The 25,135-nt window shown below is 61.3% G+C and overlaps 8 protein-coding genes and 1 pseudogene across 9 annotated transcripts; all 9 read right to left on the reverse strand.

Moving 5' to 3' along the window:
• Window positions 1-963: 963 nt before the first annotated feature.
• Window positions 964-3,354, reverse strand: LBRM_10_1060 (conserved hypothetical protein; the record flags this gene model as incomplete). Its single annotated transcript, XM_001562824.1, has 1 exon — window positions 964-3,354. The coding sequence occupies one exon, from the start codon at window positions 3,352-3,354 to the stop codon at window positions 964-966; it is 2,391 nt and encodes a 796-aa protein (XP_001562874.1).
• A 1,576-nt stretch (window positions 3,355-4,930) lies between these two features.
• On the reverse strand, window positions 4,931-5,323 carry LBRM_10_1070 (histone H3; the record flags this gene model as incomplete). The annotated part of the gene is made up of 1 exon (XM_001562825.1): window positions 4,931-5,323. One exon carries the CDS (start codon window positions 5,321-5,323, stop codon window positions 4,931-4,933), a length of 393 nt encoding a protein of 130 aa, XP_001562875.1.
• A 1,457-nt stretch (window positions 5,324-6,780) lies between these two features.
• LBRM_10_1071 lies at window positions 6,781-8,305 on the reverse strand (annotated as a pseudogene). Its single transcript is given in 3 exon segments — window positions 6,781-7,971; window positions 7,971-8,084; window positions 8,087-8,305. Coding segments are annotated over 3 exon segments (1,524 nt in total).
• A 1,154-nt stretch (window positions 8,306-9,459) lies between these two features.
• Window positions 9,460-9,852, reverse strand: LBRM_10_1080 (histone H3; the record flags this gene model as incomplete). Its single annotated transcript, XM_001562826.1, has 1 exon — window positions 9,460-9,852. One exon carries the CDS (start codon window positions 9,850-9,852, stop codon window positions 9,460-9,462), a length of 393 nt encoding a protein of 130 aa, XP_001562876.1.
• A 4,129-nt stretch (window positions 9,853-13,981) lies between these two features.
• LBRM_10_1090 (histone H3) lies at window positions 13,982-14,374 on the reverse strand (the record flags this gene model as incomplete). The annotated part of the gene is made up of 1 exon (XM_001562827.1): window positions 13,982-14,374. The coding sequence occupies one exon, from the start codon at window positions 14,372-14,374 to the stop codon at window positions 13,982-13,984; it is 393 nt and encodes a 130-aa protein (XP_001562877.1).
• A 470-nt stretch (window positions 14,375-14,844) lies between these two features.
• On the reverse strand, window positions 14,845-16,110 carry LBRM_10_1100 (putative ARP2/3 complex subunit; the record flags this gene model as incomplete). Its single annotated transcript, XM_001562828.1, has 1 exon — window positions 14,845-16,110. The coding sequence occupies one exon, from the start codon at window positions 16,108-16,110 to the stop codon at window positions 14,845-14,847; it is 1,266 nt and encodes a 421-aa protein (XP_001562878.1).
• A 1,465-nt stretch (window positions 16,111-17,575) lies between these two features.
• LBRM_10_1110 (nucleoside phosphorylase-like protein) lies at window positions 17,576-18,598 on the reverse strand (the record flags this gene model as incomplete). The annotated part of the gene is made up of 1 exon (XM_001562829.1): window positions 17,576-18,598. One exon carries the CDS (start codon window positions 18,596-18,598, stop codon window positions 17,576-17,578), a length of 1,023 nt encoding a protein of 340 aa, XP_001562879.1.
• Window positions 18,599-20,422: 1,824 nt separating this feature from the next.
• Window positions 20,423-21,649, reverse strand: LBRM_10_1120 (putative carrier protein; the record flags this gene model as incomplete). Its single annotated transcript, XM_001562830.1, has 1 exon — window positions 20,423-21,649. One exon carries the CDS (start codon window positions 21,647-21,649, stop codon window positions 20,423-20,425), a length of 1,227 nt encoding a protein of 408 aa, XP_001562880.1.
• A 1,961-nt stretch (window positions 21,650-23,610) lies between these two features.
• LBRM_10_1130 (RNA-binding protein-like protein) lies at window positions 23,611-24,783 on the reverse strand (the record flags this gene model as incomplete). The annotated part of the gene is made up of 1 exon (XM_001562831.2): window positions 23,611-24,783. One exon carries the CDS (start codon window positions 24,781-24,783, stop codon window positions 23,611-23,613), a length of 1,173 nt encoding a protein of 390 aa, XP_001562881.2.
• Window positions 24,784-25,135: the final 352 nt, after the last annotated feature.

The following is a 25,135-nucleotide window of genomic DNA, read 5'->3' on the forward strand; positions in this document are numbered from 1 at the left end:
CTGCTCAACGCCATCACGCGATTACACCACCGCTGCCCCTTTCCTCTTCCCCCCCTCCCCACGCGCTACACCAAGAAACGGTTGGACTCCACGCACCCCTTTGCCTTGGAGTGTCACACGGCGGCTTGAGCTCGGTACCACTGCCAGCCCATGCGCGTATGCCCAATGACCAGAGAGAGAGAGAGAAGGTCTCTTCTGAAGCGAAAAACGAAGGGGAAGAAGAGTGAAGTATGCGAGATGCACTCACCCATCAAGACATGTATACGACTGTGCTATGGCCTGGACCTCTGCTGCACCTCCTGCCACCTGAGGTAGAGGAGAGGCATCAACATCAGTGGCAGCAGCAGTGAATCGGAGGGGCGAGAGAGAGTGAGACGAGTGCCTCGCCGCCGCCTCCACCCTCAACTTCACAGTGCGCCTGCACACGTCAGCCCAGTGCACGGCACTAGTCCAAAGGAAAGAGAAAACCAGAGAACAAAATGAGCACAAACAGCCGCCTCACCGCGGCTACCACGGTTCTAATGACATCCTCTTTACGGTGTACGCGTCTGTGCGTTGATGCGGTCAACGCACTGCGGTGTGTGTGTGTGTGTGTGTGAGGGAGAGACAAGCACGCCCACACCGTCATCTACAACAACACCAGCGGCACCTGCGTATCCTCTGTCAAGATGTCCCTACTTTCCTTCCCTCCACTTCACCTCACCTTCACCGCCCTAGTAGTGGTGCATTGGACAGGGTGAGTGAGAGAAGAAGGGTGCGCTGCTTGACTAGACGTCTTGCTTGCGATGCCGATGGGAATGGCAGGGGAGATAATTGGAGGAGGAGAGGGGCAAATAAGGGAAGAGTGCGGTGTGGGGTGGGGGAGTTACACGTCTACTGTCCTCCTCCTCCTGCGGCTGCGTCTTCCCTCCACACACACATACACACAGGCACACACATGCCTTTCCCTTCGCTTTCCCATGGTTAGGGTCGACGCGCATCTTTCTTTGCCTCGAGCTTCTTGCGAGCTCGGATCAGCTCCGACATGTGCTTCACCTCCTCACGCCGCAACGGGTCCTCGTGATCGTCTTCAACGGCTCTCACACGCGTCTGCAGGTTGGCATGGTGCACCCCTGCCATATTTATATGGCGCGGCTGCTTCGACGAGCGACGGCGACTGCGTGCCGCTGCCGCTGCGCGATTCGGACTCCCGCCGTCGCCGCCAGCACTACACCATCTACCGTCGGCGTCGCTGTCGTTGATACTACTGCTATGAAGCTCCGACGTGTCGGTCGATGTTCCGTCAAAGTCGAGCACACGGCCACCGGGTGGGGGCAGCGCAGCCACGGTGGCCAAGGACACATCGTCCTTGTCCTCCTGACCCTCGATGAAGCCGGCACCGGCTGCAGCAGACGATCGCCTACGCCGCTGATTCGCAAGGGTCCGCGGCGCACCGTCCTCACTACCGCCAGGTGCGCGCCCGTAAGGGTACAGCAGCGCACGCGCGGCGGAGGAGGAAATACCAGCGACGTCGGCTGCCGTTCTGCCGCGGCGGCCGCCGGGGCCTCGTCCACCCGCACCCCCACCTACACCCTCGTGTGCCAGGGAGACGCGACGGTTGTTTGCTGGTATCACAAGGTGCGTCGAGGACACCACTGCAATTCCTGAGCTGCTGCCGTCGTAGCGATTCACAACACCCCCACCGTGCCCTGCGTCCTTGACGGAGGCGGAGGCGGTAGAGGACGGACCGATGTCAGTCGCCCCGGCGGTGTCTGCAGCCAGCGCTAGCAGTTTCTGCGCCAGCACCGCAACGTGCAGCGGCAGGGTTGAAGAGCGCTTCGCCAGCGCTGGGGTGCGCTGGATCGACGGCACCGGTACATCAGTGCGATAATTAGCCACCAGCTCTGCCAACCGGTTCACGCGCTCCACCACCTCCATGAGAAGGGCCTGATGCCCTCTGTTGGCGCCAACATGGGTGATCAAGGACTCGTTCTCCTCCTGCACAAACAGCTGCAGCTCCCGTTCCATTAATGGCGACGCTGTGCCCTTCGCCGCAAGTCCGGTAGCGGCACCCACAGTGTACTTTGTCTGCTTTGCCCGCTCGCGGAGCTGGTGCACTTCTTGCTGCAGCGCCGCTTGCGCCTCTCGCATGCAGTTCAACTCGTCCTGCAGACGGTACTGCTGATCGATTTCTGCTTGATAGACCTTGATGAGGGCATCAAGCGTGTCAACCTTTGCCACTCGCATCATGTCACGGAAGGTCACCTCGTACGCAGCGACGCGCTCATCTGTGCCAGGCGACGACTGACCGGCGCCGCCCCTGTTACTATTCCTCTCTGGGAGTTCTGTGCCACCCTCCCGCGACACGCACGAGGCCCGCAGCAGTGACAGAGCTGTGCGTGGGTTCATGCGTTGTCGCTCCAGCTGTTCTTTCGTGTTCTCCTCGGCGTCGAGCATCTGGGCTTCTTCCTCGAGCTGCTGCTGCAAATCCACCGCACGGCGCTCCTGCTGCTGCGTTAGCGCAATCCCCTTGTCCACCTCCCGCCGCGTTTCTTGCAGCGCCTTCTCCTTCGCCTTGCGCATACGCGAGGCGCTCTTCTGCACGACCTGTAGAGCCTCGACGGCCGTTGCGTATGCCACACGCGCCGTGTCGTGAAGTTGGAGAAGTTTTAAGTGATCTCGGTGGCGGTCTGCGTACTCCCTCTCCAGCAGTGTCTGCTGCGCATTGTACTGCGTCGCCTCGGTGGAGAGAGTGGCTAGATGGTGCCGATAGTTCGCCAGTATGACGCTAGCGATGCGCTGCTTGCAGAGTATCTTGTCGATTAGCTGCTCAAGGCGCATCATGCGCAGATACACCGACCGGTTGGCGCCCGTCAGCAGCGTCGCCGGGTCTAGCCTCATCTGCGCCTGCTCCGCTAGAGATTCTTGAGCCTTAGCTTCAATATCCAACGCGGCCTCGTTAACATTTATTTCATGTAGCACCTTGTTGCGCCGCCGGCGCGCGAGGTTTGTGCGTTGCAAGAGCACCTCTACCTCAGCCTCGGTGACGGTCGCTGGCCCATTCCCCATGCCACTCGTTTGTGTGCGGGTCCCAGTCAGCGCGACGAGACCAGCCGCCGCTGCGACCTCTGCATCGCGCCTTCGGCGCTCCCCGGCTTGAATGATGTTGCGCAGTGTGGCGTTGTCATCGCAGAGCATTCGCAGCTGGCGCCTGTACTGGACAATCTGCTTCTGGCGTTGCTCCTCTAAGTGCGATTGCTGCTGTAGCGCATCGCTCAGCTGCTGGTAGAGGTAGGGCACCTCGCGCAAAGTGCTCTGCTGAAGCACGGCCGTGGACGCCGGCCGTGGCCTGCCGCCACCGGCGCTCCCAGCCATCCGTCCTGGCGGCATCGATGGCGTAGGGCGACATCCACCACTGCCCCCCGAGAAGGGTCTCACCTGCTGCTGACGACGCCGGATAGACGATTGCTTGCTCTCTACATGTTGACTGTTGCTGGTGGAGCCCGCCCCCACTGCTGGTGAGCCCGAGCGCATCATTTACTGCTGAAACGAGTGCCGCCCAATCGCACCCTTCGCCACTGTTGTTTGTTCGTCGCTTCTTCTGCTTGCTGCGTCAGAGGCGTGTTGAGGGTCTCTATTGTAAACACGCACGTGTATACGTACGTGTGTGTGTGTGCGTGTGCGTGTGTGTGTGCGTGTGCGTGTGCGTGTGTGTGTGTGTGTGCGTGTGCGTGTGCGTGTGTGCGTGTGTGTGTGCGTGTGCGTGTGCGTGTGCGTGTGCGTGTGTGCGTGTGTGGAGGGGGGGGGGCGCGGCGAGGAGTGCCCAATTCGGACTTGTAAGGGAGAAGACAAAGGCGCGCTGGTGCTCGTGCTCTGGCGTGTGGCGCGTGTTCCCATACACACGGCAGGGGGTATGCCACACACACTCACACTCACACACACACTCGCTCGCTCGCTCGTATTGCCCTCCTTTTCCTCCTTCGACGAGTATGTGTGAGAGAGACGGTGCTGCACGTACCAAGCTGTGACCTGCACAGCGTGTTGGGCGCAAGAGCAACACGAGAAAAGAGACGTACATGCGAGGTAAAGCACGCAGCAGCAGAGACAGTGGTGGTGGTGGTGGTGGGAAGGAGGGGGAATGGCAAGAGTTGAACAGGAGAGACACTTGCGCTTCTTCTACTCTCAACAACTACGTGGAGGAGAGGCGTTGCTAGCTCCTCTTCCCCACCTCCTACCACAGCGTTTCCCGAGCAACAACAACGTGAACACACGTTGTGTGCTCTGCTGTGACACACTACAGCGCAGAATGTCATCCCCATCAGGGCAGCGCGTTCGTTATAACGGTTTCTTCGTCTTCTAGTAAAGGCCAAGGCGCTGCGGAGAACAAGAGGAGGGGGGGGGACGGCGGAGGGAGGGGTGTTAGACCAGACGACCTCGCGTGCGCAGTTCCCCGCACCAGGGCTGTCTTGACGAAGCCCATGGGGCCTAGCTGCCAGCTACGACACCCAACCCAGTCACGCACACACACACGCACACACCCACACCCACACGTACGTACGTACTTCCTGTAGATACATCGCAGCCTCTCCCTCGCTGATCCACCGCTCGCCAAAGTGCAGGTTTGTTTCTTCACTCAGAAAGAGCACACACACACACACACACGCGAGAAAAAAAAAAGAAACGTCGTCGAGGAGATCCCCCCCAAAAGAGAGAAGCAAAGCGACGGACGCAAGTCGGCCGCAAAACAAAAAAAAAAACAAAAATTTATAGGCAAATAATGAAAAGGCAAAAACTCTATGGAGGCGTCACCAGCGCACGGCAGTACGGAGAGAGAGAGAGACGACGACCAAAGGAGGGAGGGGAGGGGGGAGAAGTGAGGAGGAGCATCGCTGCAGCGGTTTCTCCACTTTACTCCCTCACCACTCCCCCTTTGCCGATCTCTATGCCCTCTCTAGTGGCGATCACCGCGCAGGCGCATCGCCAGCTGCACGTCCTTCGGCTGGATCGTCACGCGCTTCGCGTGGATGCAGGCCAGGTTGGTGTCCGCCAACAGCGACACAATGTACGCCTCCGTCGCCTCCTGGATCGCCAGGATGGCGCTGCTCTGGAAGCGCAGGCCCTCCTTCTGCGCGCTCGACACCTCGCGCACCAGGCGCTGGAACGGCGCGCACTGCATCAGCAGCTCCGTGCTCTTCTGGTACCTGCGGATCTCGCGGATCGCGCAGGTGCCCGGGCGCCAGCGGCGGTGCACCTTCTTCAGGCCGGACACCGCGCTCGGCGCCTTCTTGCTCTTCTTCGCCGTGATGCTGCGCTTCGTGCGGGCGGTCTCCTTGGTGCGGGACATGGCTGAGGGGCGGGGTGTGGTGGGGGGTTGGGGAGAGTGAGGGGTGGCTGTGGTGGCTGTGTGCGAGTGATGCAGACTGTGGCGGCAGAAGAAGAGGAAGGCCAGCAAAAGTGAGCCGAGAAGCGTTGATGAGCAGACGGGAAGAGGGGGAGGGAGCGATGGGGACGGAAGGTGACGCGTTCATGTCTCTGTGTTCGTGCGCGCCAGCATGCGAGGCGTCCGCGCCGCGGGAGCGCCGCATGGCAGACGGACAGCGCAGCGCGGAAGAGGAGCAGAGGGAGGGGGGCTACGCTACAAGAGAGACCGCTAGCTGGGAGTCAGAGCGCGAGGCACCGTGGGCCAACTGGGGTGATCCTCAAGCCTCCAACAAGCCGCACGACTGAATGAGTCAGCACCCACCCACTGTCGAGAGTGGAAAAGGCAGAGTTAGTGGCGGAGGGGACGGCGGTGGCGTGGAGTGCACCCGCGATGTCCCGGAGGAGTCGTTACACACAGCCAAGGAGGGAGAATGCAAGAGGGCATTCGGTGAGGCAAGAGAGCAGGAGCGCAAACAAGCAGCAAAAAACAAAAGCCCAACAACAGAGACTTCGCTCTCTCTCTGTCTCTCTGTCTCTCTCTCTCGAGAGAGAGAGAGGCCGAAGGAGGAGAAGACGCACTGGATGTGCGCTGCCGATGCGAGTGCGGAGGCGTCGACAAGATGGGGCTTCTGACTCCACTGCGTAAGCCGTGGAGATGAATAAACCCACGCGCGCTGACCCACACACGTGTACACGCATCAGGTGTCCGGCGGGCATCCGTGCACACAGAGGCCCACGGCGACGTTACGAGGTTGGTCTTACCACCACCATACTCCCCCTTCCTCTGCGCCTCGTCCCCACCGATCCTTCTCCGTCTTGTTCGCGCCCCTACCGCCTTCTTGCACATCCACAGGGCCTGGGTCCAGCAGTGAGAAAGGCCGAGAGGTTGCGCGGGAAAAGAAGCGGACCGCGTCAATATGCGAGGGCCGCAATAGCGAAGACAGCGAGTAAGAGAGGGAGAGGGGGGGGGGGGAGACGAATATGCTCAAGATGCGGGAAGACGTTAGGCGGCCACATCCACGTCGTCGTCCCCACGCACACGCACGCAGGGAAAAAAGCAGCTAAAGCTGAGCGGAAGCGGTGGGCTGCAAAGAGGAGGCGAAGGGGAAAGAGCGGAGAAGGGCGCAGCGAGAGGCAGTGACATTGGTGTGTGTAGCCGTGCACACCCGCCTGCGGGCGTGTGTGTGTGTGTGTGTGGGATACAAGGGATGCGATGCACCAGCACCTCGGTGGGGAAGACGGTGTGCTGGTGTATCCTGCAAAGCAGCGCTCCTGTCTTAGATGCTTCACCCGCTCCTCTTTCCAGGCTCTTCGCCCCTCCCTTTCCTCCCCATTTTCCACAGCCGCAAGCGCGCAGTACGTTCAAGACATCATCGCTCGTCAGCCATCAATGGTGCAGTAGGGGGAAGACGGCGCGCGCGGCTCCGTCCACATTCACCTGAGACGCGCCCCCATAAGATCGCCCTTCACGGCTGGCACGGGCTGCACAACAGACGGTACAGCGGGCAGGGAGGCGTGCGACGGCGGTGGGGCAACTTTCCAACACGTTGGAAACGCACGCGACTCGTCCGATGGTGTCGTCGTCGCGGTTGTCGGGGCTGCTGGGTGCTTCAGCGACTCCCCCTCGAGCTGCGCCGCCTCTGCCACCTTGCCTACCACTCCATCCATGGGTATCTTCGCGTTTGCACTCCCTGCGGCATTTGGCGTGCTGAAGAGCTTCGCGGTGTGCGCCAGCACGGCCGCGGCGGCCCGGCGCGTCTCATCTGCTTTCCGCGCTGCCGCCGTAGGCGACGCCGTGGCCGCTGTTGACGAGGGCGCGGTGGCTTTGGCTGCCATCAGCACATCAGCGGGCACAGTACGCGGACAGAGAACTCAGCCTAGAGAGAAGCCACGCGGAATGCGAGGGCCGAGCACCTGCGTCGTCCGCGCTATGAGGAGCTGCGCCACAGACGCCGGGGCCGCGGCGAAGGACAGGGGGTGCGGGGTAGCCCGGCTTTGCGCGACCACGTCAGCGTTCCACCACAGATCTATGCCCACGGCTGCGGAGGGATGCGGTACTGCCAGGATGAGCGGCTGGTGATGCGCCTCCGATGGCATCGCTGCAGCGTCGGTTGAGTGATTGGGGGCCGAGCGTAACGAGGGTCGGTCTGCAGCAGTCGACATAGCCAGCTGTACCTCTCCTCACCACGGGGCTGCCGGCACAGTCCCCCCCCCCTGCCAGGCCCGCCCACCTGCAGGCCTCGTCGCACTGAAGGGGCTGATGCGCTGCCAGGAGGGCTTTCAAGTCGCGTTTCAATATGACCCGCAGAGACGGCACCGCTGCTGGGGAGACGATGGGCGGTGCTGCCAAGAAGGCGGCGCATTGCCGCTCCCCTCCACTGCCCCCGCCGGCGTGTAGAGAACGTCCTCGAGTAGAAACGCGCCGCGCCCAGCCGAAGTGGTAGCCGTAGCCGCTGGAGAGTGATCACCGTGTGCGTTTTCCCCATTGCTGCTGTTGCTGTTGCCGCTTCCTAAGCGCACGTCCACCGTCGCTGGCGACAGGGGGTCGTGGCGCATGGTGGCTGCTTTTCCAGGGTCGGGTGCCACTGGATATTCGTCTCGATACCGATGACGGCGTGTTGGGGCAGCCGGTGACAGCTGCTCCGCTGCCGTGGCCACCATGACCACCCCTGACGTTCGTGCCTACCAGCGTACCGTGGTTGATCTTAGCGTCGCTATCCTGCACCCCACCTCTGCATCAGCCGTAGAGCAGCTGATTGATAGCCTGCGCTACCACCGGCACCTCGGCCTTGGGGCTCACTGCGTGAAGCCACTTCACGCGCGAATGGCGGTGCCCCACGCCCTTCGTAATGGCGGGGCCGCTAGGGGCACGCCCATTCGTAGAGACGGGGAGAAGGGGGCTGGGTCAGCAGCAGAGCGAGATGGCGAATACGAGAGCCAAATCCGAGAGAAAAAGGGATCGATGGGCGGCCCAATCGACCTGTTGTGTGTCGGCATGCGCAGGTGTGTACGCCAATGCGCCACTGGCGTTGGTCACTGTATGCATGCATGTGGAGGTGACTACTCATTCTTTGCGTGACGTAATGGGTCGGGAGGGGGCGGAGAGGAGGTGGAGCAGAAAGAGGAGCGTACGGGGAAGGGAAGGCACCCCCACACACAACGGCGGAGAGGCTGGCAGTGGTGGCGGCGGCGATGCGAGTGCTTGCATGCTTCACCCTTCCCCGGGTTCGAGTCACGGCGAGCTATGCTTCATCGTTGGGGGAAGGGGGTGGAAAGAGCGTCCGCAACTGGCAACGACATCACTCCCGTGAAGCTTCGCGCACGGCCACATAAGGGGGGGGGGTTCTACCAGTGGGAAACCATGCCGCCGCACGCAGCTGCTTTGACGCACGCGAGGGCCGCAGGACAGCGCTGAGCCCCGTGCTTGTAATCCTCCGTTGGAGTGAGAGGGGGAGAGGCAGGGGTGGAGTGCCTCCTCTCCGGTTGCAGATCGCAGGATGGGGTAGATGTGTGCTATTCGCTTTTGCTTTCAGACACTCACATCAAGACATGCACCGCAGCGGGCGTGATGTGCATCATGCCAGACGAGACTGCACTCCTGCTCACCGCCCAGCAACCCTCTCTCTTCTTTGCTTGCTCTCGCGTTGCCGCTGCTGCTGTTAATGGATCTGCGCGGATGGCTGTGCAGGCATCGACACCCCGGCACTGCGGCCGCACCTAGTCCGTCTCCAGCACACTCCTTCAGGCCTCCCTTGTCAAGCAGAGAAGAGGAGGGAGGGGCGGGGGCAGGCGGGCAGAGGAAGTCGCCTGGGGGCAAAGGCAAGAGGGGGGGGGGGGAGAGGCGGAGAGCTCAAAAGATCAAAGAAAACGTGTCTATGGCCCGCGTGGGGGCGTTTGTGCGCACCCGTGCGTGTAGCGAGGGGAGGGGGGAGAAGGCGGCAGAGGCGGCGTATCCTCAGCCTCCCCCCCTCATCCCTCTCCCTCCAGCCTCCCTTCACTACCGCGCTGTAGCGGCACAGGAAGGTGGAGGGGGTCGAGCAAGAGTTGGTCTAGCCTTCTCTAGTGGCGATCACCGCGCAGGCGCATCGCCAGCTGCACGTCCTTCGGCTGGATCGTCACGCGCTTCGCGTGGATGCAGGCCAGGTTGGTGTCCGCCAACAGCGACACAATGTACGCCTCCGTCGCCTCCTGGATCGCCAGGATGGCGCTGCTCTGGAAGCGCAGGCCCTCCTTCTGCGCGCTCGACACCTCGCGCACCAGGCGCTGGAACGGCGCGCACTGCATCAGCAGCTCCGTGCTCTTCTGGTACCTGCGGATCTCGCGGATCGCGCAGGTGCCCGGGCGCCAGCGGCGGTGCACCTTCTTCAGGCCGGACACCGCGCTCGGCGCCTTCTTGCTCTTCTTCGCCGTGATGCTGCGCTTCGTGCGGGCGGTCTCCTTGGTGCGGGACATGGCTGAGGGGCGGGGTGTGGTGGGGGGTTGGGGAGAGTGAGGGGTGGCTGTGGTGGCTGTGTGCGAGTGATGCAGACTGTGGCGGCAGAAGAAGAGGAAGGCCAGCAAAAGTGAGCCGAGAAGCGTTGATGAGCAGACGGGAAGAGGGGGAGGGAGCGATGGGGACGGAAGGTGACGCGTTCATGTCTCTGTGTTCGTGCGCGCCAGCATGCGAGGCGTCCGCGCCGCGGGAGCGCCGCATGGCAGACGGACAGCGCAGCGCGGAAGAGGAGCAGAGGGAGGGGGGCTACGCTACAAGAGAGACCGCTAGCTGGGAGTCAGAGCGCGAGGCACCGTGGGCCAACTGGGGTGATCCTCAAGCCTCCAACAAGCCGCACGACTGAATGAGTCAGCACCCACCCACTGTCGAGAGTGGAAAAGGCAGAGTTAGTGGCGGAGGGGACGGCGGTGGCGTGGAGTGCACCCGCGATGTCCCGGAGGAGTCGTTACACACAGCCAAGGAGGGAGAATGCAAGAGGGCATTCGGTGAGGCAAGAGAGCAGGAGCGCAAACAAGCAGCAAAAAACCAAAGCTCAACAACAGAGACTTCGCTCTCTCTCTGTCTCTCTGTCTCTCTCTCTCGAGAGAGAGAGGCCGAAGGAGGAGAAGACGCACTGGATGTGCGCTGCCGATGCGAGTGCGGAGGCGTCGACAAGATGGGGCTTCTGACTCCACTGCGTAAGCCGTGGAGATGAATAAACCCACGCGCGCTGACCCACACACGTGTACACGCATCAGGTGTCCGGCGGGCATCCGTGCACACAGAGGCCCACGGCGACGTTACGAGGTTGGTCTTACCACCACCATACTCCCCCTTCCTCTGCGCCTCGTCCCCACCGATCCTTCTCCGTCTTGTTCGCGCCCCTACCGCCTTCTTGCACATCCACAGGGCCTGGGTCCAGCAGTGAGAAAGGCCGAGAGGTTGCGCGGGAAAAGAAGCGGACCGCGTCAATATGCGAGGGCCGCAATAGCGAAGACAGCGAGTAAGAGAGGGAGAGGAGGGGGGGGGGAGACGAATATGCTCAAGATGCGGGAAGACGTTAGGCGGCCACATCCACGTCGTCGTCCCCACGCACACGCACGCAGGGAAAAAAGCAGCTAAAGCTGAGCGGAAGCGGTGGGCTGCAAAGAGGAGGCGAAGGGGAAAGAGCGGAGAAGGGCGCAGCGAGAGGCAGTGACATTGGTGTGTGTAGCCGTGCACACCCGCCTGCGGGCGTGTGTGTGTGTGTGTGTGTGGGATACAAGGGATGCGATGCACCGGCACCTCGGTGGGGAAGACGGTGTGCTGGTGTATCCTGCAAAGCAGCGCTCCTGTCTTAGATGCTTCACCCGCTCCTCTTTCCAGGCTCTTCGCCCCTCCCTTTCCTCCCCATTTTCCACAGCCGCAAGCGCGCAGTACGTTCAAGACATCATCGCTCGTCAGCCATCAATGGTGCAGTAGGGGGAAGACGGCGCGCGCGGCTCCGTCCACATTCACCTGAGACGCGCCCCCATAAGATCACTCTTCACGGCTGGCACGGGCTGCACAACAGACGGTACAGCGGGCAGGGAGGCGTGCGACAGCGGTGGGGCAACTTTCCAACACGTTGGAAACACACGCGACTCGTCCGATGGTGTCGTCGTCGCGGTTGTCGGGGTTGCTGGGTGCTTCAGCGACTCCCCCTCGAGCTGCGCCGCCTCTGCCACCTTGCCTACCACTCCATCCATGGGTATCTTCGCGTTTGCACTCCCTGCGGCATTTGGCGTGCTGAAGAGCTTCGCGGTGTGCGCCAGCACGGCCGCGGCGGCCCGGCGCGTCTCATCTGCTTTCCGCGCTGCCGCCGTAGGCGACGCCGTGGCCGCTGTTGACGAGGGCGCAGTGGCTTTGGCTGCCATCAGCACATCAGCGGGCACAGTACGCGGACAGAGAACTCAGCCTAGAGAGAAGCCACGCGGAATGCGAGGGCCGAGCACCTGCGTCGTCCGCGCTATGAGGAGCTGCGCCACAGACGCCGGGGCCGCGGCGAAGGACAGGGGGTGCGGGGTAGCCCGGCTTTGCGCGACCACGTCAGCGTTCCACCACAGCTCTATGCCCACGGCTGCGGAGGGATGCGGTACTGCCAGGATGAGCGGCTGGTGATGCGCCTCCGATGGCATCGCTGCAGCGTCGGTTGAGTGATTGGGGGCCGAGCGTAACGAGGGTCGGTCTGCAGCAGTCGACATAGCCAGCTGTACCTCTCCTCACCACGGGGCTGCCGGCACAGTCCCCCCCCCCTGCCAGGCCCGCCCACCTGCAGGCCTCGTCGCACTGAAGGGGCTGATGCGCTGCCAGGAGGGCTTTCAAGTCGCGTTTCAATATGACCCGCAGAGACGGCACCGCTGCTGGGGAGACGATGGGCGGTGCTGCCAAGAAGGCGGCGCATTGCCGCTCCCCTCCACTGCCCCCGCCGGCGTGTAGAGAACGTCCTCGAGTAGAAACGCGCCGCGCCCAGCCGAAGTGGTAGCCGTAGCCGCTGGAGAGTGATCACCGTGTGCGTTTTCCCCATTGCTGCTGTTGCTGTTGCCGCTTCCTAAGCGCACGTCCACCGTCGCTGGCGACAGGGGGTCGTGGCGCATGGTGGCTGCTTTTCCAGGGTCGGGTGCCACTGGATATTCGTCTCGATACCGATGACGGCGTGTTGGGGCAGCCGGTGACAGCTGCTCCGCTGCCGTGGCCACCATGACCACCCCTGACGTTCGTGCCTACCAGCGTACCGTGGTTGATCTTAGCGTCGCTATCCTGCACCCCACCTCTGCATCAGCCGTAGAGCAGCTGATTGATAGCCTGCGCTACCACCGGCACCTCGGCCTTGGGGCTCACTGCGTGAAGCCACTTCACGCGCGAATGGCGGTGCCCCACGCCCTTCGTAATGGCGGGGCCGCTAGAGGCACGCCCATTCGTAGAGATGGGGAGAAGGGGGCTGGGTCAGCAGCAGAGCGAGATGGCGAATACGAGAGCCAAAGCCGAGAGAAAAAGGGATCGATGGGCGGCCCAATCGACCTGTTGTGTGTCGGCATGCGCAGGTGTGTACGCCAATGCGCCACTGGCGTTGGTCACTGTATGCATGCATGTGGAGGTGGCTACTCATTCTTTGCGTGACGTAATGGGTCGGGAGGGGGCGGAGAGGAGGTGGAGCAGAAAGAGGAGCGTACGGGGAAGGGAAGGCACCCCCACACACAACGGCGGAGAGGCTGGCAGTGGTGGCGGCGGCGATGCGAGTGCTTGCATGCTTCACCCTTCCCCGGGTTCGAGTCACGGCGAGCTATGCTTCATCGTTGGGGGAAGGGGGTGGAAAGAGCGTCCGCAACTGGCAACGACATCACTCCCGTGAAGCTTCGCGCACGGCCACATAAGGGGGGGGGGTTCTACCAGTGGGAAACTATGCCGCCGCACGCAGCTGCTTTGACGCACGCGAGGGCCGCAGGACAGCGCTGAGCCCCGTGCTTGTAATCCTCCGTTGGAGTGAGAGGGGGAGAGGCAGGGGTGGAGTGCCTCCTCTCCGGTTGCAGATCGCAGGATGGGGTAGATGTGTGCTATTCGCTTTTGCTTTCAGACACTCACATCAAGACATGCACCGCAGCGGGCGTGATGTGCATCATGCCAGACGAGACTGCACTCCTGCTCACCGCCCAGCAACCCTCTCTCTTCTTTGCTTGCTCTCGCGTTGCCGCTGCTGCTGTTAATGGATCTGCGCGGATGGCTGTGCAGGCATCGACACCCCGGCACTGCGGCCGCACCTAGTCCGTCTCCAGCACACTCCTTCAGGCTTCCCTTGTCAAGCAGAGAAGAGGAGGGAGGGGCGGGGGCAGGCGGGCAGAGGAAGTCGCCTGGGGGCAAAGGCAAGAGGGGGGGGGGGGAGAGCTCAAAAGATCAAAGAAAACGTGTCTATGGCCCGCGTGGGGGCGTTTGTGCGCACCCGTGCGTGTAGCGAGGGGAGGGGGGAGAGGGCGGCAGAGGCGGCGTATCCTCAGCCTCCCCCCCTCATCCCTCTCCCTCCAGCCTCCCTTCACTACCGCGCTGTAGCGGCACAGGAAGGTGGAGGGGGTCGAGCAAGAGTTGGTCTAGCCTTCTCTAGTGGCGATCACCGCGCAGGCGCATCGCCAGCTGCACGTCCTTCGGCTGGATCGTCACGCGCTTCGCGTGGATGCAGGCCAGGTTGGTGTCCGCCAACAGCGACACAATGTACGCCTCCGTCGCCTCCTGGATCGCCAGGATGGCGCTGCTCTGGAAGCGCAGGCCCTCCTTCTGCGCGCTCGACACCTCGCGCACCAGGCGCTGGAACGGCGCGCACTGCATCAGCAGCTCCGTGCTCTTCTGGTACCTGCGGATCTCGCGGATCGCGCAGGTGCCCGGGCGCCAGCGGCGGTGCACCTTCTTCAGGCCGGACACCGCGCTCGGCGCCTTCTTGCTCTTCTTCGCCGTGATGCTGCGCTTCGTGCGGGCGGTCTCCTTGGTGCGGGACATGGCTGAGGGGCGGGGTGTGGTGGGGGGTTGCGGAGAGTGAGGGGTGGCTGTGGTGGCTGTAGAGACTGCGGCGCGTATGCGAGTTGGTTGGGGGTGGGGTAAGAGAGGATCAATGGAGAGGACAAGGAAAGAGCGATGGGGATGAGGAGATGCGGGAGAGAGAGAACGCATAGTGGAGATGCTCAACAGAAGTGCGGATCTGCGCATTTGTGTGTACCACTGTGGAGGTCGCTCTCTTTGTGGGGCCAGTACAGCGAGCGAGGCAAAGTGAGGAGTGCGGGCGTCACGATACTGGTCAATGGAATGCAGCTGAGTCGCGTCTCTGGATGACTGTCCTGCAGCGTCAGGCACGTTGTTCACCTTTGTAGATTGCGGAGTGAGGAAGAGCAACGCCATGCGGTGGGTGCTGTGCGCGAGTATCTGAGAACGGCCGTCGAGAAGGCGTTGCCCGATGCTGCCTTGTAGTGGGGTCACCTCGACTCAGTCAGAAGAAAAAAATGGGCAGCATACGCGCTGAGTTTTTGGCGGAGCCGCTCATGCAGCGCCATTCGCTCCTGGTTGACGTGAAAGAGTACCGTCGGCCGCAGTTCACGCGCCCAGCGTAGGGCCCGTACTAGAGGCGCTGCAGAGGCCATCTCATGCGGGGCGAGTACAAAGGTGCACCACCACACGTACGAGTGGTCTGCTTTAAGCGCCGAGCCAGCCGCAACACCAATCCCTGGGGGTGGTTCTGCTGATTCGCGAACGATAAGCAGCACCGGCGCCTTCTCCACTTCAGCGAAGGCTTTCAAGTAGCGCCGTATGAGTGCCGCGTCTCCTTTGTTGTCGGTGCTGATACAAACGGTGAGAGAGACGGTGCCTGCATAAAACAACGGGGGCGCCGTCTGAACCGACAAGTTTGTGTCGGGTGAGGCCGGCTGCACTGGCGTTGGCGTTGCAGTAATGAAGAGGGCTGCTGCAGAAAACATCAAATCTGAGTCGATCACCGACTGCGGCGCTGCTGCCTTCATCGCTTTCGCGGTGCGAGGCAGCAGCAGCAAAGTCTCCTGCTGCGTCGTCGCGCAGCTGCGCTGGAGAAGTCCCTCGACAACTGGTTGAAGAGCGCGAAGGCTCAGCTCGGAAGCGAACACTGCTGCAGCACATCTTTCTTGGGGCGTCACGTCGGTTGGAATGCACAGACCAACCGAAGAGAGTGACGCTGCTGCTGCGGGTGCCGCCTCTGTATGGCCGGGAGAAGGCAGGCCGTAGGTGCAGTGTGGTGCCACCTGATGCAGCGCAGTGCTCAGCGCATGGACAAGGTTGTGGTACTGGTCCAGCTGAGCATACGGGATCGGGTGCACAAAACGAATGCTGATAGGCGGGTAGGAAGTGCTTGCGGGTATATGCCTGGCTTTTTTGGCAGCAGATGAAACGATGTCGGCTTCCCCACTTGGTACACACGTACCGGCGCTCTTCACCTCGTTGCCACTATTGTTCCTGAGCGCCTCCGCTTCAGTCAACGGTACCGCAGTAGTGTGACTGAGAGGCGGCTTCGACGGCGCCTCATCTGGGCTCTCATTTGTTTTGCCCTCCGGCAGGCTGGCAAGTTCATAGACGCAGTCACCGAAGGTATGGAGACGGTGTGACAGCGCGGGGTAGGATTTTCCCATTGTATTGTGCTCGCCTTCGAACAGCTTCAGCGCCGCCATGAGGGCGGGGTATGGTGATGTGTTCGGTAGCCGAGTCGCATCTTTCATGATGGGCACGACCAGCGGGTCAACGTTGCGCAGCGCTGCTTTTCTCCAGTGTGGTTAGCACACGCGTTGGAGAGAGTCCAGCGGGGGAGGGGAGAGGAGGAGGGAGAAAGGCGTTGGCGCATGGGAAGGGGAAGAGAGCTGGACACTTTCCGCCTGCGTAATGGCGTCATCGCATTGGTGCATGGGGAGTCAGCAGCGGCCTAAGGAGGGCACAGCGGGGGGGGGAGGGCGGCAGGGCGGCCACGTTTGCACATAGCAGCACTGTCACCTCCGCTGAGCCACCCCTCCTCATGCGCACCTGCATTACACGTGACGCATGGCTGACGTGCGTCATTGTGCACCTGCAGCTGCGGCAGGCAGCAGCGCCTTCCGTCTCTATTACACTCTTTCCCTCCTTGACAGGGAGGGAGGAGGGGGGTGGGCACACCGCAGCGCGTGGCACCACAGGACCCCAGTGCCCCCACTCCGTGTGGGGAAGCCAGGCAGCCCCTCTCCCATCCCTGCCAGTGCTGAGCCACTTCTGGTATCGGCGGCCAGCTACTGAGCGGCGCTGCGCCGGAGAGACCTGCAACAGCGAGCACGTTTGCATCATCCATGTGATGGGCAGAGTGTCAGCGTGGCTCGAATGTGTCGCACCCGGCATGATGGGAGCGGCTGTGAGGCGAGCTGCGCAGCGGGAGCGGGCAGAGCTTGAGGCAGGGGCCGCGCGCGGATGACTGAGTCAGCGCATTGCTGTAGCGCGTGCGTCCACGGCTGCTTCGCCCCCGCGATAGGGCCCGAGAGGCAGGCCGGATATTCAGTGGAGGAGTTGAGCTGACGCACTACGGCTGAACGGACACACGTTGGGGGAAAAAATGTCTTGACATTCTTCTTAAATGCTACGAGTGTGGCCATCTTCGCCGTGGAGGACAAAGTGTGGCACGTCTTTCCTGGTGCTGCTCTGGCTGCCTCGTCCTTCGCCCGCTCACAAACACTTTCACCAGCATCCCCACAACGAGCTTTAGACCACCACCCCCGAAGACGATAAACAGAGAGAGAGAGAGACAGGGGGTGTAAGCAGGGGGCAATAGCGTCGAGTGGGTTGGAGGGGCGTAAGGCGGTGGTGGGGTTGAAGAGGAAAAATCGAAAGGGCAGTAGAAAGAGAGGAAATGTTGCATCACAGTGGATGCCGAAGAGAGAGAGATCGATGCGTGCCGAGGAAATGTGTTTCCGTCGTCTACGCGCTGCGCTACCAAGCGAGGGTGGTGGTGCTGGGGGGGGGGCGTGTTAGGACGCTCTTGTCAGGGCGGAGGAGTGAGGGTGCGGACGTTGGAATCGAGTGAAGCGTCGCGAGAGGGAGAGAGGCGTAGAAGCGATTTTGTGGAAGAGAGGTGGGGAGTTGGAGGTTTGGAAGGCGGCATGGACCCCTTACAAAGCGCCTCCCCTCCCTTTCCTCTCCCCTTGCTCGCACCCGACAGTGGTTCGGTTAATCCTTGGTAAGGGCCTCCAGAGCGACTGTGATGGCGTTTGAGAGCGCCTTGGCGAGTTGCTCTGGCGTGGTAAAGGCGCGGCCGCTGCGAGAGCGCTGCGCCACCACGACGCACACCGCGCCTGCCTGGTAGCCGAGTAAATTGCTGAGGTAGCAGAGAGCGCTGCTCTCCATCTCAATGTTCACGACACGTTGCTCGCCTTCGCTGACGTTGAAGCACAGGTCACCGAGTTCCTCGGTGAGGTTTGGGGCAGTGAGGTGACCGCGAAAGCGGCCGACACTGCGGCCTTGGCACCCGTAGAAGCCACTGGCGCTGCACGTGGCGCCTACATAGTAGCGCTGCTGCTCCGACGCATTCGCCTTGCTGTTGAGCGCAGTGCAGGCGTCCACAAGGCCCTGCGTGATGGCTGGTGCAGCCTTGGTCGCGTACACCTGCACCTTCCCGAGGGAGGTCGTCTGCACCTTCGCCAGTACCTCCTGCACATCCGCCGTGCTGTTCACCGCAGGGGCGTCGTAGTACTGGCAGGTGTTGTCCATGCCGATAGCATACTGCGTAATGGCAAGGCAGCCCACCTGCACCTCTTCATTAGGTGTGCCGCAGGTGCCCACACGGATCAGCTTCACCTTCGACGGATCAAACGACGTCTCAAGCGGGTCCGCCAGCGCATCCCCAGCGCGAGCGCGCCACCGCCGCTTCTTTGGGTCGTACTCCTTCAAGATGTGCACCTCGTTCATCATAATCTCGATGTTGTCTGTGCCCATGCCCGTGCTCAGCACCGTCACTGGAACTCCGTGGTAGCTGCCGGTGATGATGTTGATTTCACGGTGCGAGGCCTCGTAGGTTATGCTGCCAGTGTCCAGATAGGCGCCCACCGTCTTCACGCGGCCTGGGTCACCGACAAAGATGATGCGGTCTGCCAGGTGCTTGCTGGTGCAGGCAACGTGGAAGGTGATACCCTCCGGACTGAGGGGAAGGTCCGGGTCAACGTCGCCTGAAAAGCCAGCGCCGCTGTGGGACATTGCCGCAGCGCTGATAGGAAGAGGAAGAGGTGGTGTGCTGGTGGTGGTGTGAGGCCTTTGAAGAGGGGGGGGGAGGCGCGATACAAGAGAGCTGAAACGAGGAGCATGACGGTTACTCACACGCGTGCATGGTGCAGGGTGACGAGGGAGGTGGATGGGGAGGGAGAGTGCAACGTCGACGATAACACACCCGCGAACTACGCCGGGTCACGTGTCACATGCATTCCGGAAAAGGAGCCGCCCATTTCTTAACGTGTGGGCACATGGCCTGACCACATCGCCTGGTAATACCACCACGGCGCCTAACACCCTATTATAAGCTGATGGGGGGGGGGGCGGGTGTCGGCAGTGCCTGCACACTCCACTTTCAGTTTGGTTGTACCCGTGCGTGTGCCTGCCGCCTCAAGACGGGCGACGAATGCCCAGACACTACACGAGGAGAGAGAGCGAGAGAGCAGATGTGCCATATAGGAGAGGGCGAGAGAGGAGGAAAAGGGGCAGAGGCCGAAACAGGCTCTACGCCGATACACAGCGCCCAGGGAGACGGAGACAGGAAGAGGCAGAGAGGGTCACAGGCGCATGTCAGGGGCTGAGACGGGAAGAAGGAGAACCAGCGAGGAGGGAGAGTGTACACGTGATGTACAGATGGGGGGAGGGGGGCGCAGAAAGGAAAATAGCCCTGATGGGATACGAGCCGTCAAGGCGCTCACTGCTATACACACCCCCACCGAGAGAGAGACGTAGAGGGCAGACGGCGCAGCTGGCGAATGGCATTGCAGCGAGGCAACCAAGTGCCTGCCTGAAGAGCACAACAACACCATCAGACGAAAAAGAAACTCGAAAAGGCGCCTTTGGCCTCAATCCACCACCCACGCAGTGACACGGTGACCCAAACAAACGCCTCAGCAGTTGTCACAGGGGGAGGGATGAGACTCAGCGTAATCCCCCTTCCCTTCCCCTCGCTATCATCATTGTTATCCTCCTCTACGGACATGTCCGCTGTGTTACACGGGGTTGCATAGATACAACGGAGACACAGAGGCACACACACACTCTCTCTGTGTGAGGAGGGGGGAAAGAAGACGTAGAGAAGAAGGGAAACACAAAGCTGAGTGATGTGTATGCCACACTGGTGTCGCCTCAGCTACTCGTAAGCTAAGCTCGCTGCGTTGCCGCTTATTCGATTAAGCGACGAGATAAGACAGCGCAAGTAGAAAGAGCGAGAGGAGGTCGGGGGAGGCTCCTCCGCGTGAGTGGTGGATAACGGCAGTGATGCGCGCAGACTGCAGACATAAAAACGCGAGAAGAGGGGGAACGTGAGTGCTTACAGGGAGAGGTGACGGCGAGGCGGACACTGATGACAGCACTTCTGATGCCATCAGCAGACCACCGCCTTCTCTCTATGTGTACACCTGGCGGCAGCTGTACCCGTTCACAGGAAACCCCCCCTCCCCCCATTGCCACTGCCGCGGCTCACTAATGGGCGCCAGCATCCCAACTACTCTCACTGCAGCACAGACATACACCCACGCGCCCCAACGAAGGTGCCGACGCGCCTTCCTCTTCCTCCGCTTACCCTCTTCCCTCGCGTCCAGCCTTGCTGCCTTCCTCTGCTGCCGCGTGCACCTCCCTAACGTGGCACACGTACTTCGGACAATCCAACACGCACCCGCACTTGCCCATCACACCTGCGCATCGTCCTGCGTGTATAATCTGGCCTACTGCGTGCTGAGGGGGGGAGGAGGAGGAGGAGGAGGAGGAGGGGTTTCGTGAGGGGCTTTTGCCCACGTGTCTCGCTCTCTTACTTGCCCCCCCCTCCCCCCCTCACTCCTCTTTTTCAGTTCTCGCTCCCCCGGTAGGCATATGTGCGGTTGCACCTACTTGACTGGACTGGACATCCCGAGTGCGGTCGGCCCACAGCTTCGCATACTCGTAGCTGGTAGACGCCAAGAGACCGTCCACAACACATGCGTTAATGCTCAGCAGCAGCCCGCTGTAGAAGCCACGGAAGCCCCACTTGCGGTGCAGCTGCCGAGTCACGGACCACAATGTAGCTCCGGGGGTCACCTGAAGATTTGTCCGCACCACCAGGTACGGATTGAAGAGCACCGCGGTAGCCGCACTCGTCGTGACGGAGGCAACGCCGTTGATGAGGATGTTGTCTTCGGTGGACGTGCACCAGTTCGGCAGGCGCCATCCACCACTTGCCGCGCCACCTCTTTGCTGGGACCCCTCGTATTTCTCAGAGAGCCGCTCCAGATGCGGCCCGAAGGCGCCGTAGAGGAAGCTTTTCAGCTGACCATACATCGCCCACCACATAGCTGTCCACTGGCACCCGACGACTAGGGTGGTGCCAAAGCCGGCGAAGACCGTGCGCAAGCCGCGCTCCGCGTACATGCCCTGCAGCGTTCGCCACGAGTTCATGCGGCGCGACGGGGACGCCGTCATCTGGCGGAACGCGATAATGCTGAGCGGGATGTGCACGGCGCGGCACACAACGTCGGCAGCGTATCCGGAGACGGCGTCACGCATTGCGGTACCGGTGATGGGCACCTGCTCGCGGCCCCACTCGAAAATGCACAGGTAGATCACCTCGCTCAGGGCGCATCCAATGGAGAGGGAGCCGATGCCCTGCAGAAGGCCACGCCACCGCCCTTCCTGCGTGAAGATGTTGGAGAGGATGCCCCATGTGGTCATCTTGTTCGCTGCAGCGCTCGTCTGCTTCCGGGTCAGAGCTAAGTTTATCGGTTGCTGAAGCGCCGTGCGGAGCGCGCACAGGGCGAACGCGTAAAAGAGAAAGGCACCTTGATGGAGGTCTGAGTAGCTGCGATTGACGCTGGTTGTGTGCTCGTGCAGCGGCGGCTCCTCTTCCACGTCATGCGTGAGAAATCCAAACGGAGATGAGTGCACGTGCGAGGCAGAGCTGTGCTGCTGATGTGTGTGATGGCGATGGTGGTGATTTTGAGATGCGTCCACACTGGTGCTGCTGTGGGCAGCGGGGGGCTCGTAGCTGACGCTGTCTGATTCGATCGAGGAGGACTCGGTAAGCATCTTTCCTTGTAAGGCTACTTGCACGCTTCTCGCACGCAGTGGCCACGGCCACAGCAGCGAAGGGAGGAGGAGAGGTGGGACAAGGGGGTGAGGGAGAAGGAGCATGCAAATACTTCGGCTACGGAGGCAACGAAGGGACGTGTACGTGGGTGTGTGCGCGGTAGGAGAGGAAGGGGAGGAGAGAGAGAGGGAGGACAAGACACACTGTTATCAACAGAGGTAGTCCCTAGTGAGAAACAAAAGGCAGGAAGAGAGAGAGGTGGTGGTGGTGGTGGTGGTGGTGGGGGAAAATCTACAAGAAGCGGCCCAGAATGAATGTAGTGGTGGTGGCTATTGTATTGGTTGTCATAGCCGCGAAAGCTGCTGTTTCCTAGGCAGTGCTGCTGTTGCTTTCAAAGAAACTCGCAGAACTGCCTAGGAAAAGGTCTCTGCATGGGTGTCCGCTTACCAGTGCCGATTGAGCTCGCGCGGAGGCAGTGGGAGAGAGAGAGAGAGAGCGGAAGAAACAAGAAGCGATAGAGAGTCAACACACGTGTCGTTTATTATGTTGAAGCGCAGTGAGGTGAATGGCTGCAACATGCGTGTGTGCGTGCGTGTGTGTGTGCGTGCAGAGCGACTGGTTCGATGCGTGCGCACGAGGGAGCAGCAGCAGCGGCAGGGATGGGGGAAGAGGGAGAAAGAGCACGCGAACAGAAGAATGAAGCGAAGAGGAGCATCAACAACGAGAGGCAAAGGCGAAAAGGGGGGAGAGGGTGGAAGGCTACCGAACCGTAACCGAAGAGGAAAATGCACCCATGCAACGACAGCACAATACGAAGGGGCGATGGACGGCTCAGACGGCAAGCGACAGTGCGTGTGTGTCGGTGTACGCGCTTGCGGACACCGAGGATCCAAACGAGAGTGGCCGTGAAAGCAAATGCAAAGAAGAAAATGCTGGTGTGCATACGTACAGGGGCGTGTGTGTGCGTATGTACGTTGGAGGAGGAGGGGCAACAGGGATTGAGCAGAGGAGGTGGTAGGGAGCGAGAGAAGAGAGAAAAGGTGGGGGGTGAGGAGGGGGCAGCAGTACGGGTGATTGCACGGTCCTTCTCCCACCAAGCACAGGGACATGTATGGATCAGCTTCTTCGACTCACTTGTTTTGGAGCTGCTTAGGCTGCGACTGAGCTATTACTGCTGCGTGTACGAGTGTGATGGGCCACATGATGCTCTACCGCTGACCTTCAAATGAAGAGCACAAGAGCGTAATTCCAGTCTGCGCTCGGTGGGGGCGAACGCACTCCTAGAGAACGTTGAGGGAGCTGGTGCGCCCGGTTTGACCAGTGATAGCAGTTCGCTCTCTCGATCTCTTTCTCTCTTCACTGTTGTCATGGTCGCCACTGGCGCTATGATGGACTTGGTTTTCCTGTGCATATACACCGGGGTGTGGGCATAGGCATGTCGGCTTCTCCGTTTAGCTTAAAACAACTGCGACATGGTGACACTCTTATCCGAGAACGACCGCACGCACGCACGCACGCACACACAGAGAGGAAGAGAGGCAAGCAAACGCTGTCCCCTTCTCCCTGAAGAAAACAACAGCGCAGCGTTACACCACGAAAACGGCCATCACGCCTTACCGCCGCCAAGTGGCAGACGCAGGGCAGACGTCTGGCGTTATTCGTCATCATTATCGCCGATGAAGACACCACATAGGTGGGGAAAGAAACACACGTCCCCCTTCCCCAAATAAGAGGGCGACACACACACACACTGGGGCAGGTAAATCGGTCTTTTCTTCTCTCCGGCACTTCCTTGCCCGCCCTGCCTCCATCCACAGGTTAGCGAAGAGAGAGGGAGGGGGGAGGTAACATTGACGCACTACCCGTCGCAGGTGATTAAGCGCTTGTGCAGGCGAATGTGTGCCGGGAGAGCGCACGACCATCCCCCCTCCCCCACCGGCCCATTTGTGTTCGGCATCACTTACGTAGTCTTTGCCCTTACGCTTCGCTTGGCCGCCGGCTTGTTCACTGGCGCCTTTGGGGACGACGCTTTGCTAGTCGCTTGGTTCAGACTGGGCATTGGCACCGCTGCCGTGACGTTGGTTGTCGTTACGACTGCCTTCCCCACACCAGCTGCCGCCACAGCGCCATCCTTCGGCTTCCCCGACATAGGTCGCTTCTTCTTAAGGAGACCAGGCGGCAGTGTGGCTAGCTGAGACTTGAAGAGGTCCGTCTCGAAGTCGATGCCGAGGCTCTTGAGGTAGTTGTTATTCTCTCTCTCGGTCCGCACCGCTTTGATGAGGAGGCCTACAGGGTTCTTACGGCGCACGTCGTGCTTCTTCAGCGGCGTCCCCTTTGTTTTGTACGCGTAGGCGAGCGCGCGACGGCGGCTGACCATCTGGCGCGACGGCATGGGCCGCCGCATCGTGACGGCGCGCGCGCGTACGGCCATGCCGCCCAGCGCCATGCCGTTGCACTCCTCCACCACAAGCGGTATGACGGATTCCCTGTCGAACTTAACGTATGCGATGCCGCGGGATCGGTGGGAGCGCTTACTACGAACGCAGAAGCAGCTCAGCACCGTTGCCCCAAACTGGCTCAGAAACTTGCAGAGCTGCGGCTCTTGGAACTCAGACGGCAGAAAGCTCAGGCGCACGGCGCGGTATGGTTCGACGGCGCCGTTGCTGTCGCGCTGCCGGGGCGCAGGGGAGGATGCCTGCTTGCCGGCCCCCATCTCTTCGTCCTCGTCGTCCAGGGCGGAGCTGTCCACTATTTCGCTAAGGTTATCCGCATCGTAGTCGACAGCCGCGCCGCCGTTCAGCATGTCATCTTCATCATCACTGGAGTTTTCCTCGTCGCTCGGTGCCGGTTGTGCAGCCTCGTCTTTCTTAGCCCACTTGGCCTTCACAATGCCGCTGCGTTTCTTCGTGGCACTGCTGGCGGTTTTCGTGGCCGCCTTGACTTGCCGTCCCTTCTTTCGAAGAACAGCAGCCGGAGGGGCATGCCTCGCTGCCGCCCCCACCGGCGCGTTGATGTGCGTGGTCTGGATGGCCTCCGCGGCCGCCTTTACCGTCGACTTGGCAAAGGACAGCTTCTTGCGCTTGCCCGTCGCGGCGGCTCTGTTGGCCTTCTTCAGGGAGCTCTTCGGTGGCATTACGAGGTGGTATTGGTGGTGGTGGAGGGAGAAGGCGCACTGTCCCGCGTCTGTATGAAAGAGGCTTATGCACGTGAGGCAGTGCTTGCGTGTGTGTGTGTGTCAGTTGCTCTCTTGTTTGCTCGTCTCGTGCAGCGGACTCGCGCTGACTCTTTCCTCTGACCTGTCGAGCACACGGACACACACACAGCGAGGTACGGTGGCACACTCAGAGCGTCGATAGAATCGGAGAAGGAAAGCATAAAAAGAGCGCGCAGAAAAGAGGGAAAGGAAGCGGGGAAGTAGAGGAGGTCGTTCGCGCGGCAGCGTGATGACATGTCCAACTCAGCGCCTCTCTTTGCTGATTCTACAG

Source organism: Leishmania braziliensis, chromosome 10 (assembly GCF_000002845.2).
Source record: "Leishmania braziliensis MHOM/BR/75/M2904 complete genome, chromosome 10".
In the NCBI taxonomy this organism is placed as follows: Eukaryota; Euglenozoa; class Kinetoplastea; order Trypanosomatida; family Trypanosomatidae; genus Leishmania; species Leishmania braziliensis.